The sequence below is a fragment of the Nicotiana tomentosiformis genome, chromosome 12 (genome assembly GCF_000390325.3).
Source record: "Nicotiana tomentosiformis chromosome 12, ASM39032v3, whole genome shotgun sequence".
Taxonomy (NCBI): domain Eukaryota; kingdom Viridiplantae; phylum Streptophyta; class Magnoliopsida; order Solanales; family Solanaceae; genus Nicotiana; species Nicotiana tomentosiformis.
The window spans coordinates 117,763,602-117,779,978 of NC_090823.1; the positions used below are offsets into that span (position 1 = coordinate 117,763,602).

Genomic DNA, 16,377 nt, shown 5'->3' on the forward strand with positions numbered 1-16,377 from the left:
AGATTTTATTAATGAAATATTGAAAACCCCAAAAATTCCTTTACTTTTCATTTTACATTTATTCCTTAAACTACGTAATGGTCTGATTCATGCAGCGTCATGATACGTAGGCAATTCCCATCAGATGCGATCATAACTATAAACAAAACAGAGAGAAACATCAACAAAAAGAGAGAGAAATTGAGAAAAACAGACAAAGAAAAGAAGACAAAGAGTGACAAAATCAAAAGAGAAAGACAAAGAGCGATAAAATATAAAAAAGAAAAAAATCAGGAGCGGCAAAACAAAGAAAATAAAATAGAGTGGTAGAAAATAAAAGGAGAGCATGAATGAAAAGAGGCATAGAATGAAAAGGGGGCAATAAAGCCGAGATGAAACACGTAACAGTTGCAAACGCATGGTAGCAACATTTAACTATTTACGTGCATTGCATCCCAACGTGTTATTTCCTATCTGTTAAATATTTCAAAACTAACAAGATTGTTATGCGTGAAATTAGCCAGGTTCAATTTAGTTGGTTGGTTTTTGTTGTTAATCTGGCTTCCTATCACTACTTCACAAGATCCAAAGGAAAGGTTCGATGGCCTCTAAAAATAATCTACACATTATCAAACCTGAGGATAGCCCGACATCAGCAATTTCACAACCAGAATCAACAACTATTGAAAAGAATAAGATGTTGCGTCTAAGCATGTTGGAAATGTGGGACACCTAGTCTAATGGTAAGGAACCGCCAAGTGCAATTCCTAGATTCTCTGATTTGATCCCAAGGTCGGGTGGGGCGACCAACGTCCCTATGACCAACCTGTTTATCCCATATGGGTACCCTCCTATGTCAGCTAACTTTCCCGATATGCCTTCTGTGATTCTCCCCTAGGCACCGATTTCCAGAGCACCTCCAGCATTGTTCTCTACGGTGCATGTCTTCACTACGGCGGAACCAACCATGTTCAGGACATATTTTGAACCTACGACATTCACATTCCAAGGCCCCTAATTTCAGCAGGATATGACTTACATCATCCCGGACTCGTACACCCAACATCCACATTATGAGCTTCTGGCTGAACCAGAAAGAACAGTTAAAAATCTCTAGCAGGAAGAAATGGCTCGAAAAATGAAAAGCTTGGAGAAGAGTTTGAAGAACATACATGGCGTGAGTGGACAAAAGAGTGTCTCCTACTCCGACTTGTGCATGTTTCCATATGTCCATTTTCCGGCTGGTTTCAAGATGCCGAAATTCAAAAAGTACGACCGGCACAGAGACCCGATTGCTCATTTGAAAAGGTACTGCAATCAGCTAAGAGGGGCTGGTGGAAAAGAGCAACTTCTAATGGCATACTTTGGAGAGAGTCTGGTGGGAACCTCTTAATGGTACGTGGACCAGGAAATCGCTCACTGACACGTATGGGATGACCTTGCCAGAGATTTTGTCTGCCAATTCCAATACAATGTGGATATTGTTCTGGATTGAAACTCCTTATCTAATCTGAAAAAGAAATCCACGGAATGTTTTCGTAATTATACTGCTAAGTGGCATGAGCAAGCCACCCGTGTGAAGCCTCTAATAGATAAGACTGATATGGTCACGATTTTCTTGCAAGCCCAAGCGACTGATTATTTTGAGAACATGATGTCTGCCATAGGAAAGACATTTGCTGAAGCCATAAATATTGGGGAAATAGTTGAAAATGGGTTAAAAATAGGACATCTATTGAGTCATGAAGCCCTTAAATCTACATCACAAGCCATCTGGAATGGTTCGGGGGGTCTGGCCAATCGAAAAAAGAGAGAAGAGGGAGTCATGATGGCTTCAAGCTCAAGTGGGTCTCGCAGATCATTTAACCAGTTTTATATGACACCCAAGCCCCACAACATTATTACCCGTACCATGATGCTTCATACGTCGTGGCACCACCTCCATATGCGGTGATGAATGCATAACCCTACACGCTGACTCAACAAAACTACAATCAAAACCGAGCTCCATCTACCAGAAATACCCATCCTTACAAAGCTCCATATAATCCTCACCCACCACAAAATAAACCTTAGTATAATCCATGTCCCTGAGAGCCTCCCAGAAGAAACCACTTCACCCCATTTGGTGAATCATACTCGAGTTTGCTCCAGATGTTAATCCAATTGGGTTTACTGCAACCTGTGGCTCCGAATCGGCCAAATCCTGAATCTCCAACATACAGGGCTGATGCCAAATGTGCATACCATTTAGGGGTGGTAGGCCATGATACAGAGGATTGACGGACCCTCAAGAGGGTAGTTTAAGACTTGATTGAAGCAAAACAAATTGTTCTGGGGGACGAAGAGGCTCCCAATATGATCAATAATCCATTGCATGCTTATAATAATGGGCCAGTTATCGGTATGATCTGTGATGACAAAGAATTTGACCCGGTGCTGAAGGCCATTATTGATATCGCTAATTCGGAGGAAGAACCTAAAGCGGTAGTAAAACTGATAAAACTTAAAAATAAATAGCTCTGGTCCCTCAAGACATTGCAACGAAAGCTGAGCGGGTATCTGCCAAGGATTTGGTTTTTTATATTCCAAAAGCTCCGAGGAAAGAACACTTTGTCCTTAGCACTCCAAAGAAGTTTGATGAAAAGAAATTTACCTTGAACGTGCCAAGGTTGTATGTACCGAAGGGAATACATGTGGTGCGGGGGCCGATAATTTCACCAAGGCTGACTGAGCCCATGGTTATCAATCTCACACCACAGAGACCAATGAAAGATCCTAACACAGTCCTTTGGAACTACAACATAACCGTGGTTACTTACAAGGGGAAAGAAATTATTGGGGAAGTAAATGAGATAACTCGGTCTGGGAGGTACTATACCCCGGATGAGATGAGGAAAGCCAAACAAAACAAGGACAACCAGATGCCACCCAAGAAACTCGTGAGAAATGAAGAAGCGGAGGAGTTCTTTAATAAAATGATAACTTCAGATTACTCGACAGTCGACCAACTCCAGAAGACTCCCTCTCAGATCTCACTTCTATCTCTATTATTGAGATTAGATGAACACCAAAAAATATTCCTCAAAACTTTGAATATAGCGTATTTCCCAGTTGAAACTACTGTTGCACATTTGGAAAGAATGGCCGAGACATTTTTTGAGTTCAATAAGATCTCATTCAGCCGTGATGATTTCCCTGCAGAGGGAGTTGCCCACAATAAAGTCCTTCACCTGACTGTTAAATATGAGGGCTACTATGTGAAAAGGGTGATGCTGGATGGCGGGTCTGGAGTAGATATTTGTCCTATCTCAACGCTCCAGAGAATGGAAATCGATACAGAAAGAATTCGGGCCAACAATGTCTATGTACGAGCTTTCAATGGGGTTAAGAGGGATAAAATCGGAGAAATTGATCTAGTCTTAACTATTGTCCCTGTGGACTTTGAGGTGACTTTCCATGTCTTGGACATGGAAACCTCGTACAATTTCCTTCTTGGCAGACCATGGATTCACGCCGTCGGGGCTATTCCATCCACTCTCCATCAGATGGTCAAGTTTAAGTATGACAATCAGGAAATCATTGTTCATGGAGAAGACGAGCAATCTATTTACCGAGACCCCTCAGTCCTGTGTTTTGATGCCAGGGAAGGTAGTGAGCATATCTGTAACAAGCTTTTGAAATTGTGGTCGTTGACCAGTTGGACAAGGGGGGCCCACTACCTCGAACCTGTTTGTCTAATGCTTCAATTATGATTGCCACTCAAATGATCAGAAATGGGTACAAGCCCGGAAAGGGGATCGGAGCATCTCTGCAAGGCATTACTGAGCCCATTTCCCCGGTCGTCATTGAGAAGTTTTTTGGGTTGGGTTTTCGAGCTATAACGACTGACAAAACATGGGCTGACAAACACAAAGAAAATAGGTGGATCCTATCACATTCCATCCCATATCTCGCCCGATCATTTGTCAAACAAAAGTATGTTGAGGAAGAAGAAGAGGCCTGCACGGCTGAAGAAATTGATGATATCTACGGAGCTTTGAAATAAATGCTATATGAATCCCACATGGTTAAGTCAGGGGAAGGCACGAGCCATCCCGAGGTGCAGTATATGGGACAAGATTTCAAACTAGAGAACTAGGAGGCTACACCATTCTTCGTCAGGCGGGAATTCCGGTAGTTTAGTCTTGCTATCTTTTCTACTTTACGGGTTATTTCAGGGTGTAAATCGATGTTTTTACCTTACTATCTTTAAATTCTTATGTAAACCCTTATATCTTTCATTTCAATGAAATGAAATCAATATTTCATCGTTCATAGATGTCTCTATTTCTTTTTCTAATTTTGCTATTTTCTTACTATTTGCTTTCCAGTTCTAATAATACGGACTTTAATAATATGACATGCTTGCGGACTTCATGCTCAGATCCTAAAATGCTATCTAATTTCAAAATAATGAATCAAGAGCCAGAATATGATGAAGATAAGCCATTTGGTGAATCATTCTCGAGTTTGCTCCAGAAGTTAATCTAATTGGGTTTACTACAACTTGTAAAACCGATAAAAACTGAAAAACAAATAGCTCCAGTCCCTCAAGCCATTGCAACGAAAGCTGAGCCGGCACCTGCCAAGGATTTGGCTCTTTATATTCCAAATATTTTGTCCTTAGCACTCCAAAGAAGTTTGATGAAAAGAAAGTTACCTTGAACGTGCCAAGGTTGTACGTACCGAAGGGAACACATGTGGTGCGGGGGGCAATAATTTCACCAAGGCTAACTGAGCCCATGGTTATCAGCCCCACACCATAGAGACCAATGAAAGATCCTAACACAGTCCCTTGGAACTACAACAGAACAGTGGTTACTAACAAAGGGAAATAAATTATTAGGGAAGTAAATGAGATAACTCGATTTAGGAGGTACTATACCTTGGATGAGCTGAGGAAAGCTAAACAAAACAGGACAACCAGATGCCACCCAAGAAACTCGTAAGAAATGAAGAAGCGAAAGAGTTCTTTAAGAAAATAAAAACTTCAGATTACTCGACAGTCGACCAACTCCAGAAGACTCCCTCTCAGATCTCACTTCTATCTCTATTATTGAGTTTAGATGAACACTGAAAAGTGGTCCTCAAAACTTTATATGAAGCGTATTTCCCAGTTGAAACTATTGCTGCACAGTTGGAAAGAATGTCCGAGACATTTTTCGAGGTCAATAAGATCTCATGCAACCGTGATGATTTGCCTGCAGAGGGAGTTGCCCACAACAAAGCCCTCCACCTGACCGTTAAATATGAGGGTTACTATGTGAAAAGGGTGACACTGGATGGTGAGTCTGGAGTAGATATTTGTCCCCCCTCAATGCTCCAGAGGATAGAAATCGATATAGAAATAATTTGGGCCAACAATGTCTGTGTACGAGCTTTCAATAGGGTTAAGAGGGATACAATCGGAGAAATTGATCTAGTCTTAACTATTGTCCCTGTGGACTTTGAGGTGACTTTCCAAGTCTTGGACATGGAAACCTCGTACAATTACCTTCTTGGCAGACCATAGATTCAGGCCGTCGGAGCTTTTCCGTCCACTCTCCGTCAGATGGTCAAGTTTGAGTATGACAATCGGGAAATTGTTGTCCATGGAGAAGACGAGCAATCTATTTACCGGGACCTCTCAGTCCCGTGTCTTGAAGCCAGGGAAGGTAGTCAGAACATCGTGTATCAAGCTTTTGAAATTGTGGTCGGTGACCAGTTGGAAAAGGGGGGCCCACTACCTCAACCTTGTTTGTCTAATGCTTCAATTATGATTGCCACTCAAATGATCAGATATGGGTACAAGGGGCTCGGAGCATCTCTGCAGGGCATTATTGAGCCCATTTCCCCGGTCGTCAGTGAGAAGTTTTTTGGGTTGGGTTTTCGAGCTATAACGACTGACAAAACATGGGCTGACAAACACAAAGAAAATAGGTGGATCCTGTCACAGTCCATCCCATATCTCGCCCGATCATTTGTCAAACAAAAGTATGTTGAGGAAGAAGAAGAGGCCTTCACGGCTGAAGAAATTGATGATATCTACGGAGCTTTGAAACCAATGTTATATGAATCCCACATGGTCCAGTCAGGGGAAGGCACGAGTCATGCCAAGGTGCAGTATATGGGACAAGATTTCAAACTACGGAACTGGGAGGCAACCCCATTCCCCGTCAGACGGGAATTTTGGTAGTTTAATCTTGCTATCTTTTCTGCATTACGTGTTATTTCAGGGTGTAACTCGAATGTTTTTACTTTACCGTCTTTAAATTCTTATGTAAACCCTTCTATCTTTCATTTCAATGAATTGAAATCAATATTTCATCGTTTATATACATGCTTGCAGACTTCATGCTCAGATCCTAAAATGTTGTCTAATTTTGAAACAATGAATCAAGAGCCAGAATATGACAAAGATGAGGCTTTAAATAAATCCAGAATTTGAACAATTTGAGAATAAGCCTAAGCGAAACATAAATAAAACTAAGCTAGTTAATTAGGGCAATGCAGAAGAGATCTGAGAAACCAAGATGATCATTCACGTTGATGAGTGAACTAGAGATGCCATGATCCAACTTTTGTTTGAATTCAAAGACGTATTTGCATGGTCTTATGATGATATGCCAAGGTTGAGTGTTGATTTGGTGGTACACAAACTGCCTACATATCCCGATTATTCCCTTGTCTGGGAGAAGCAAAGAAAGTTCAAAACCGACATCAGCGATATGATTAAGGAAGAAGTCACAAAATAATTGAAAGTCGGTGTGATCCGAGTAGTCCGATACACCACGTTGTTGGCCAATGTGGTTCCAGTGCCAAAGAAAGATGGGAAAATCCGAGTTTGTGTTGATTATCAGTATTTGAACAAGGCGAATCACAAGGACAACTTTCCATTCCAGAACATCCACATTTTTGTTGACAATTGTGCTAAACACGAGATACAGTCTTTCGTGGATTGTTATGTTGGGTATCACCAGGTTCTGATGGATGAAGAAGATATAGAAAAGACTATTTTTACCTCACCTTGGGGCACTTACTGTTATAGGGTCATGCCATTTGGTCTGAAAAATATCGGGGCAACCTATATGAGGGCTATGACTGCAATCTTCCACGACATGATGCATCAATAGATTGAGGTATATGTGGATGATGTGATAATTAAATCTAGAACGCAAGAAGAACATATGCGAGATCTGAGGAAGTTCTTTGAGAGGTTGCGCAAGTATGATTTGAAATTAAACCCAACTAAATATGCATTTAGAGTTCCGTCTAGGAAACTTTTGAGGTTTATAGTCAGACGGAGAGGCATCGAATTAGATCCGACAAAGATAAAGTCTATTCGGGATTTGCCATCTCCGAAGAGCAAGAAAGAGGTTATGAGTCTGCTAGGGAGATTGAATTACATTAGCAGATTCATCTCTCAGCTTACCACCACTTGTGAGCCCATATTCAAGTTGTTGAAGAAAGACATGTCAATCAAATGGATAGATAAGTGTCAAGAATCTTTTGATAAAATCAAAGAATATCTGCCAAATCCGTCGGTGTTGGTTCCGCCCGAACCAGGAAGACCTTTGTTCTTATATCTGACAGTCCTGGAGAATTCTTTCGGCTGTGTCCTGGGGAAACACGATGTAACTAGGAAAAGAGAACAAGCCATATATTATCTGAGCAAGAAGTTCACCAGTTATGAAGTCAAGTACACTTTGTTGGAAAGAAATTGTTGCGCCGTAACTTGGGTTTTTCAAAAGCTAAGACACTACTTGCTGGCTTACACAACCTACCTCATAAACAGAATGGATCCTTTGAAGTATATATTCCAGAGGCCGATGCCCACTGGAATGTAGCAAAATGGCAGATCTTGCTCACCGAATTTGACATTGTCTATGTCACTCGGACGACAATGAAAGCTCAAGCCTTGGCGGATCATCTAGCCGAGAACCCGGTCGATGATGAATACCAACCCTTAATCACTTATTTTCTAGAGGAAGTAAACTCGGTCGAAGTGATTCCACAGAACATCAATGCCTAGAAAATGTTCTTTTATGGGGTTGTGAATGCAAAAGGCGTAGGGATTGAGGAAACTCTGATTTCGTCCACAAGTCAGCACTATCCGGCAACAACCCGGCTTCGGTTCTTTTGCACAAACAACACTGTTGAGTATGAAGCCTGCATCATGGGCATAAATATGGCGGTTGATCTGTTGTATAAGAGTTATTATTCATGGGCAATTCTGATTGAATTATTCGGCAAGCCCAAGGTGAATGGGAAACTCGGGACATCAAGCTTATCCTTTATAGGCAACATGTGGAAGACCTCAGTAAATGGTTTAAATCTGTCGAGTTCAAGCATATTCCCCGATTCCACACTGAGCTAGCAGATGCACTAGCTACTTTGGCCCAATGCTGTCGTACTCGGGTAATTCTCATATTGACCCATTGGAAATTCAGGTTCGAGAAAGGCACGGTTATTATAACGTAATTGAAATGTAGCCATATGGTGAGCCATGGTATCATGATATCAAAAGGTTCTTAAAAATGAAAGAATATCCCGAGCAGGCCAGTGGGGATCAAAAGAAAACTATCAGAAGTCTTGCAAGTAGTTTCTTTTTGAGTGGGGAGATCTTGTACAAAAGAACTCCAGATTTGAATCTGTTAAGATGTGTAGATTCTCGAGAAACTGACAGGATCATGAACAAAGTGCATTCAGGAGTATGTGGGCCTCACATGAACGGGTATGTCCATGCAAAGAAAATCCTCCGGGCAGATTATTATTGGATGACTATGGAAAAAGATTGTTTCTGTTCTGTTCGAAATTGCCATCAATGTCAGATACACAATGACTTGATTCATTCACTTCCTTCAGAGTTGCATCCTATGTCAGTGCCTTGTCCATTCATTGCCTGGGCATAGATGTTATTATGCCAATCCAGTCGAATGCTTCGAATGGGCACAAATTCATTTTGGTTTCCATTGACTATTTCACAAAGTGGGTTGAAGCAGTCACTAAGAAAGTAGTGGTGGAGTTTGTGCATTTCAACATTATTTGTCATTTTTGTATTCCCAAAACTATCATTACAGACAATGCTACAAATCTGAATAGCCACTTGATGAGGGAAGTATACGAACAATTTAAAATTATGCATCATAATTCTACCGCTTATCGGCCCAAAGCTAATGACGTCGTTGAAGCTGCAAACAAGAACATTAAAAAAATTCTCAGGGAAATGGTTCGGGGTTCTGGACAGTGGCATGGAAAGTTACCTTTTGCACTATTGGGATATCGCACAATCGTGCGCGCATCAGTTGGGGCCTCTCCCTACTTATTGGTTTATGGCACTGAAGCTTTAATACCTACAAAAGTCGAGATTCCTCTCTTCGAATCATTGTTGAAGCCGAGATCGAGGTTGATGAATGGGTCAAAAATCGGTTGGAATAATTGACTATGATTCATGAAAAGCAGTTGCCCGCAATTTTCCACCAGTTATACCAACAAAGGATGGCCCGTGCCTAAAAGAGGAAAGTGCATCCCGGGAAATTTGAAGTGGGGCAACTCATTCCGAGATGATTCTCCTGCATCATGAAGAAGCTAAAGGAATATTTGCTTCGAATTGGAAAGGTCCATACATTGTAATAAGAGTTCTACCAAAATGAACGTTGTATTTGGGAGACATCGAAGAAAATGTCCCTGAAACAACTGTCAATATAGATACGGTCAAAAGATATTATGTTTGACCCGTTACGCAGATTAAACACTATTTGATTGGGATGACGAAGACTTTCTTTCTCGCTATCCAAACATCATCAACCCGTCAAAAACCCTTTGAGCCTGTTCCCTTTCTTTGATTACCCTCTTTGGAACTTGGAAGGAAATATTAAAAAAAAATAAAAAGAAAAGAAAAACAAAAATCAAAAGAGTTCATGTTAATTGAACTACGTTCGACCTGATTCCAAAAAGATACGTAGGCAACCTCACTCTGAGGTTCGGTCACACCAAAATAAAAATCCACATTCCCCCAAAAGTTGAAATTGGGCAGCAGTTATGGCGTTTTGGCATTGATTTCGCCGAAAGATTCCAAAGATGCAATTCAATCTGTATTCTGTTACCCCAAATCCCTTTCAAGTCCTTTTGATCAATCGGCGTGAATGTTCGGGAGCCGGAGGTCACAATATTTAGACTTGGAGCCATCAAGAAATGAGAGAAATAAAATGAGAGAGTCTTATTGGTGAAAACCCTCACGGGCATCGTAAGGCAATGGTGATCAGAAAAATTAAAAATGAGAGAGTCTTGTTAGTAAAAACCCGCAAAGGGCTCTACAAGGTGATGGTGAGAAGAGAAATGAGAGAGGTCAGCTGGTGAAAACCCGCAAAGGGCACTACAGATCGAAAAGAGGATCCTCGCAGCCATAGCATCAACACAGTCCTAGGCAAGGTTTCTCGGTTTTCAAGGCAAAAGTTGTGATATATTTTTAGGGTCGGACGGTTTACACAGATTAGGCATCCACTCCAAAAGGCATGTCATGCTCATTGAAGTCCATATGTACTCCCAAATAAGTCCTTCTATCCGTTCCCCGAAAGGGACACCTTTTGTTTAAACTCATGCTCCATTCCATTATTTATTTTTCTTTGAATCCCTTTCTGTCCGACTTCGTGTCAAAATAAAGGAAAAGAAAAGATGGCAAGAAGTGATTTATATGGCTCTTGTTCGACGCAAGATAAATGCGCTTAATACAATTATTCTTTGTTGAAAAACAGGAAACATGTGCAATCCAAAGACAACCTTGCAAGAAGCAGGTGCAACCAAAAGGAAACCGCGCAGAGACTAAAATAGCCATGCTGATGTTGGGCATATTTATATATGTTTTAATATTTACTTTACCCATGTTTTAACCGTTTTTTGGTGCTATTTAGTGTTAAAAATGTCCAAAATGTATTAATTATTAATTTTATGACTGATTAAGTTGTGTGTGATGATTTAGGATGTTTGGAGTGCAAAAATATAAAGAAAAGGTGCTCCAGCTATAGGAGAAGAGGGTGGATGCACCGCATCCAATCTAGGAAAAAAGTGTATTTGATACACCCTTAGAAGTGAAGTCGGGATAAGGCATCCGCCTTAGCATCCACACATGGCCAACATGCGATGCTGAGAAGTTGAAGCTGAGGTGGACGTGAAGCATCCACCCCATCATCAATCCCTAAAGCTGATTCGAAAAAGGAAAAGGAAAACTTTGGCCCACGACTTTTGTATGCAATATATAAGTCAAAAACACCTCTTTTAGGGCATCTAACATACCTTTTGAAAAGGATTCAACCTAGGGAAAGTAAGGAGCCGCCGTGGAGGCCAGATTTCATCTTCTTCCACCAAACTTAGTAATTTTTATATTTTTTTGTATGATTTGTTGTTTGATTAACATGTATATGTGGAGCTAAACTTCACGTTCTAGGGTTGTGGTTCTTTCATGACGATTGTCATTCAGATATTGATTTTGCTTGCTTTATTTATCATATTGGTTTATTTATTCAATCTTGCCCTTAATTATTTAATTGCTTGATCACCAAATGAATACTATCTATGAATCTAGAATTGAACTCGAAAGTGGAATTCTAGATTTCACATAAGATTGAGTAGGGCAAGTTCTTGAACCTGGGCATCGGGGAACGTATTCGCAGTTAGGATAGACATATACCTAATTGCCTTACTTGGTTGATTTATAGAAATTGTAAATATGTTCTTGTTAGTTCTAATTCCATAGACATATAGGCGTTAGGTTAGCTTGAATAGGCGAGTAAGAACTCGACAGATTCTTATGAGCAATATTAACATTGTTAACCAATAAACTGGATAAATTAGTTAGTCAATTCAGATGAAGAATCCAATAGGAATGTTTAGATAGCCCATAATCCTAGATCATTTTCATCACATTGATAATATAAAAATATGCTCTTCCTCTATTTAAAGTTCATTAGTTATTTTCTTTTTAGTTTAATTACTTTAGCATCACTACTTTTGGGTTTAATCATTGTTCAGATAATTAGGATAGTCTAATTTAGTTAATAGTTAATCACAAGTCCTCGTGAGTTTGAAATTCTACTTTTAGTCACTTTATTACTTGACGACCGCGTATACTTGCATGTGCGTTTGGTCGCAATAAAAACAGAAGTCTTCTCAAAAAAAAATCCCGCATTTTACTCATTCTCTAAATAAAAATATTTTAGAAAAACAACAGCAACAACAACAACAAAAAAGAAAAGGAGAGAAAATTCAAAATCATGGTAGTATAGCGTACACCAATCCCTAGCTGCATTTTCCAATATAGAGTACACCACTCCATAGTTGATGATTTTAGACATAGGGTATACTATTCCCTAATCTCATTACCGGTATAGGGTACACCAATTCCTAGCTATGTTTTTCAACATAAGGTACACCACTCCATAGTTGATGATATTTTAGACATAGGGTACACCACTCCCTAGTCTCCTTACCAGTATATGGTACACCAATCCCTAGCAGTGTTTTCCAATGTAGGGTACACCACTCCCTAGTTGATGATATTTTAGACATAGGATATACCACTCGCTAGTCTCATTACCAGTTAGGGTACACCAATCCCTAGCTGTATTTTCCAACATAGGGTACACCACTCCCTAGTTGAGTCGATCTTAAATGTTGGGTACACCACTCCCTGATATCTTTCCTAGACATAGGGTACACCACTTCCTAGTCTCCTTACTAATATAGGGTACACCAATCCCTATCTGTGTTTTTCCAACATATGGTACACCACTCCCTAGTTGATTGAGCTTAAAAGCAGGGTACACCACTCCCTGATATCATTACCAATTGATATGAAATGCAGGGTACAACACTCCTTGATATCCTTTCCAGTATAGGGTAAATTAATCCCTAGTTATATTTTCCAACATAGGGTACACCACTCCCTAGTTGATTAAGATTAAATGCAGGGTACACTAGTCCCCGATATCCTTTACAGTATATGGTACACCAATCCCTAGTTGTGTTTTCCAACATAGGGTACATCACTCCCTAGTTGATTGAGCTTAAATGCAAGGTACACCACTCCCTGATATCATTACCAATTGATCTTAAATGTAGGGTACACCACTCCCTGGTATCCTTTCCAGTATGTGGTACACTAATCCCTAGCTGCGTTTTCCAACATAGGGTACACTACTCCCTAGTTGATTAAGCTTAAATTCAGGGTACACCACTCACTCATTTTATTTCCAATTGATCTTAAATGCAGGGTACACCACTCCCTGATATCCTTTCCAGTATAGGGTACACCAATCCCTAGTTGTGTTTTCCAACATAGGGTATATCACTCCCTAGTTGATTGAGCTTAAATGCAAGGTACACCACTCCCTGATATCATTACCAATTGATCTTAAATGTAGGGTACACCACTCCTTGGTATCCTTTCCAGTATGTGGTACACTAATCCCTAGCTGCGTTTTCCAACATAGGGTACACTACTCCCTAGTTGATTAAGCTTAAATTCAGGGTACACCACTCACTCATTTTATTTCCAATTGATCTTAAATGCAGGGTACACCACTCCCTGATATCCTTTCCAGTATAGGGTACACCAATCCCTAGCTGTGTTTTCCAACATAGGGTACACTACTCCCTAGTTGATTGAGCTTAAATACAGGGTGCACCACTCCCTGATATCATTACTAATTGATCTTAAATGAAGGGTACACCACCCCCTGATATCTTTGCCAATATAGGGTATACCATTTCCCAACCGCATTTTTCCAACATAAGGTACACCAGTCCTTAGTTGAGGCATCATTTTGAAAACAAGGGAACATCATCATGAGCTCTTCAGGATACACTATGCCTGACCATTTATTGGTTTTAGAAAAGAAGTAGTTTGGAATTTTTGTTTCAATAACTCGTGAAATTTTCCTAGTAAAAATTGGGGCAGAAATATTTCATTCGTTTGTTTGGTTCTGTTGTTTGTGCAGGTTTTTCCTCTAGGCATAGAGTTCAAGATGACTAAAATAAGAAATCTCAATCCAGAATAAAAAATAAAAGAAAAAAAGAAGTGAATCCAAAATGTGGGAGCGGATGAAAAGATGTGGATTGCTCAAGACACGGTTGAAGTCACGAGCATTGATGTTCCCGTTTTGATCGAGAAGCTGTAAAAGAATGAACTTGCACCTGCAGCTAGCAAGCATCAAGATTCAGATCAAAGTCTGCATTACGAACTAGTCAAGACTCAAAGATCAAGTTTCAGAGGACTTATAGATAGGAATCTTGTAACTCATAGTTGATAGGCTTGTTTAGTTTCTTTTGATTTTAATTTTGGTGTAATAAGGAGTTCAGCAAGCAGTAATAGTAGCAACAACATTGAAATCATAGCTTTTCGGTAGTCCTAGCTACCAAAACTTTCAGAACTACACTAACCTGATTCCTTTACAGTCAAGGATATGTAGACAACCTCGGAAGTAAGGTTTGGTCAAACTTTTTCAAAATGCTTCTCATGGAGTGTCAAACGTGCAAATATTGTTCATAATTGCTACTTTATTTTTGCTCGAAAACTCTTTATCTTCTCGAGCAAAGAGGGGCAGCTCTGAGCACATAATGTTTGCCCCACATATGAATTTACTACTAAAAATAGTCAAAATAGTTTTTAATCACTTTATTAGAATTTTAGGCATTTTTCTTTATTTTTGTCTAATTTATTTTGCATTTTTCATGCATGTTTAGAAATGTTTTAAAACCATAAAAAACATCAAAAAATATCGTATCATTCATTTAGTGCGTTTTAAGATCTTAGTTGCATTTTAGGATTTAATCATATATTAAAAGCCTTTATTTAAATAGAAATCACAAAAAATGCATTAGTCGTTTTTAGGTTTAGTTAATTAGTTATTTTGTTTGATTCATAGTTTTAATTAGGTTAACATTAGAAAAAAAATAAAATGGGCTAATTGTGCAAAATAAGTTTTAATTTGCGATTTGTGGGCATGTTTAAGCTTCAAATTAAAGGAAAAAGAAAGGAAAGGCCTACTAAGACTCCAAACGTATTGGACCAGCTTTAGCGGACGGCCCAAATTCCACAAAATATCCACCCAAACCCATCTCAAAAATCTGGTTCATCCCCCATAAATCTAAACGACAACGTTTTAGGCATGAATTCATCTCCATCGTCCATCAAGTTTCATCTAACGATCGTGAACTGATATCTTCATTCCTTATAACTGTCTGAAGAGACCCTCATACCCCAAAGACTGTCCCAGACTGTCTCTCTCACCCTTCATCGTCTTTGCCGCCAGAAATTGCCCACAGCGGCTGACAGTCCCAAAACACCACCAAAATCTTACCAGATAATCCCCGTCACACCCTCATACATCCCCTACCATTATCTCTATAAAAAACCCTAGGTTTTACCGATTTGTAGATTTAAAAAATGTTGAAACCCTAGTTTTGTCCCCTTTCTGATTTCTTCAATAATTGTTGATTCGTTTTGGCTTAAACTCACATGAATCGATTGATCTTGACGAGAGCAATCAATTTGTGTTAGTTTGGCTCATTTAGAAGCCACCAAGGTTCATTCCAAATCTAGTTGATCGGACATTTCATGTGAAATCGACTTTGTCGTTTCGCTTAAGGTCCAATCAGGTATATCTCCACACCTCTATTTTCTTGAAACTTTTGTTATTCACCTAGTTAATTGTTTGCCTTATATTTGTTCTTTAAGTTTAGTTTTTATAACACCCCTTTTTACCCCAAAAAGATATGTATTATGGATCATTGTGGGTTAAAAACTTTTTCTAATTAAAGTGATAAATTTGAGTAGGGATTATTTTATTGTTCAGAGTCGCCACTTGGAATTGATTTTTTGGGTGTTCCAAGTCACCTTTTATTTGAATCCCTAGTCAAAGGAAGGTTTGACTCTATTATTATTGGTCTGCGAAAACAAAGTCCGGGTAAGAAATTCTGTTGACTGGGGAGAAGGTGTAAGGCATTCCCCGAGTCCCGTGGTTCTAGCACGGTCGCTTTATTAACTACATTTGGCTTATATTATTTTTGGATAAACTGTGATTTATTGATTTTCATGTTTTATCTATCCGCTTTTAATTATTAAAATATGTAATTATCTTTGAAACGAATTACGTGTGTGCATCCGTTTTGCTTATTGTGCCAAAATTATGTCACGCGTACGTGTACACAATTAATAGCATTTTATTATATTAAGATTATTTTACCCAAAGTTGCGCGAATGCATACTTCAGTTTTAATTTTGAAAATTATAATTATGTCATGTGAACGTATACATAACTATGCTGATTTGATTAATTTAGGGCTCGCTTAAAGCATTCTAACGTACTCAAAAGAATTTTT

At 39.4% G+C, this 16,377-nt stretch overlaps 1 protein-coding gene across 1 annotated transcript; it reads left to right on the forward strand.

The window, feature by feature from the left end:
• Positions 1-1,105: 1,105 nt before the first annotated feature.
• Positions 1,106-5,533, forward strand: LOC138903282 (uncharacterized). The gene is made up of 4 exons (XM_070191224.1): positions 1,106-1,357; positions 1,499-1,823; positions 2,500-3,630; positions 5,103-5,533. The coding sequence occupies exons 1-4, from the start codon at positions 1,106-1,108 to the stop codon at positions 5,531-5,533; spliced, it is 2,139 nt and encodes a 712-aa protein (XP_070047325.1).
• The last annotated feature ends 10,844 nt before the right edge of the window (positions 5,534-16,377 follow it).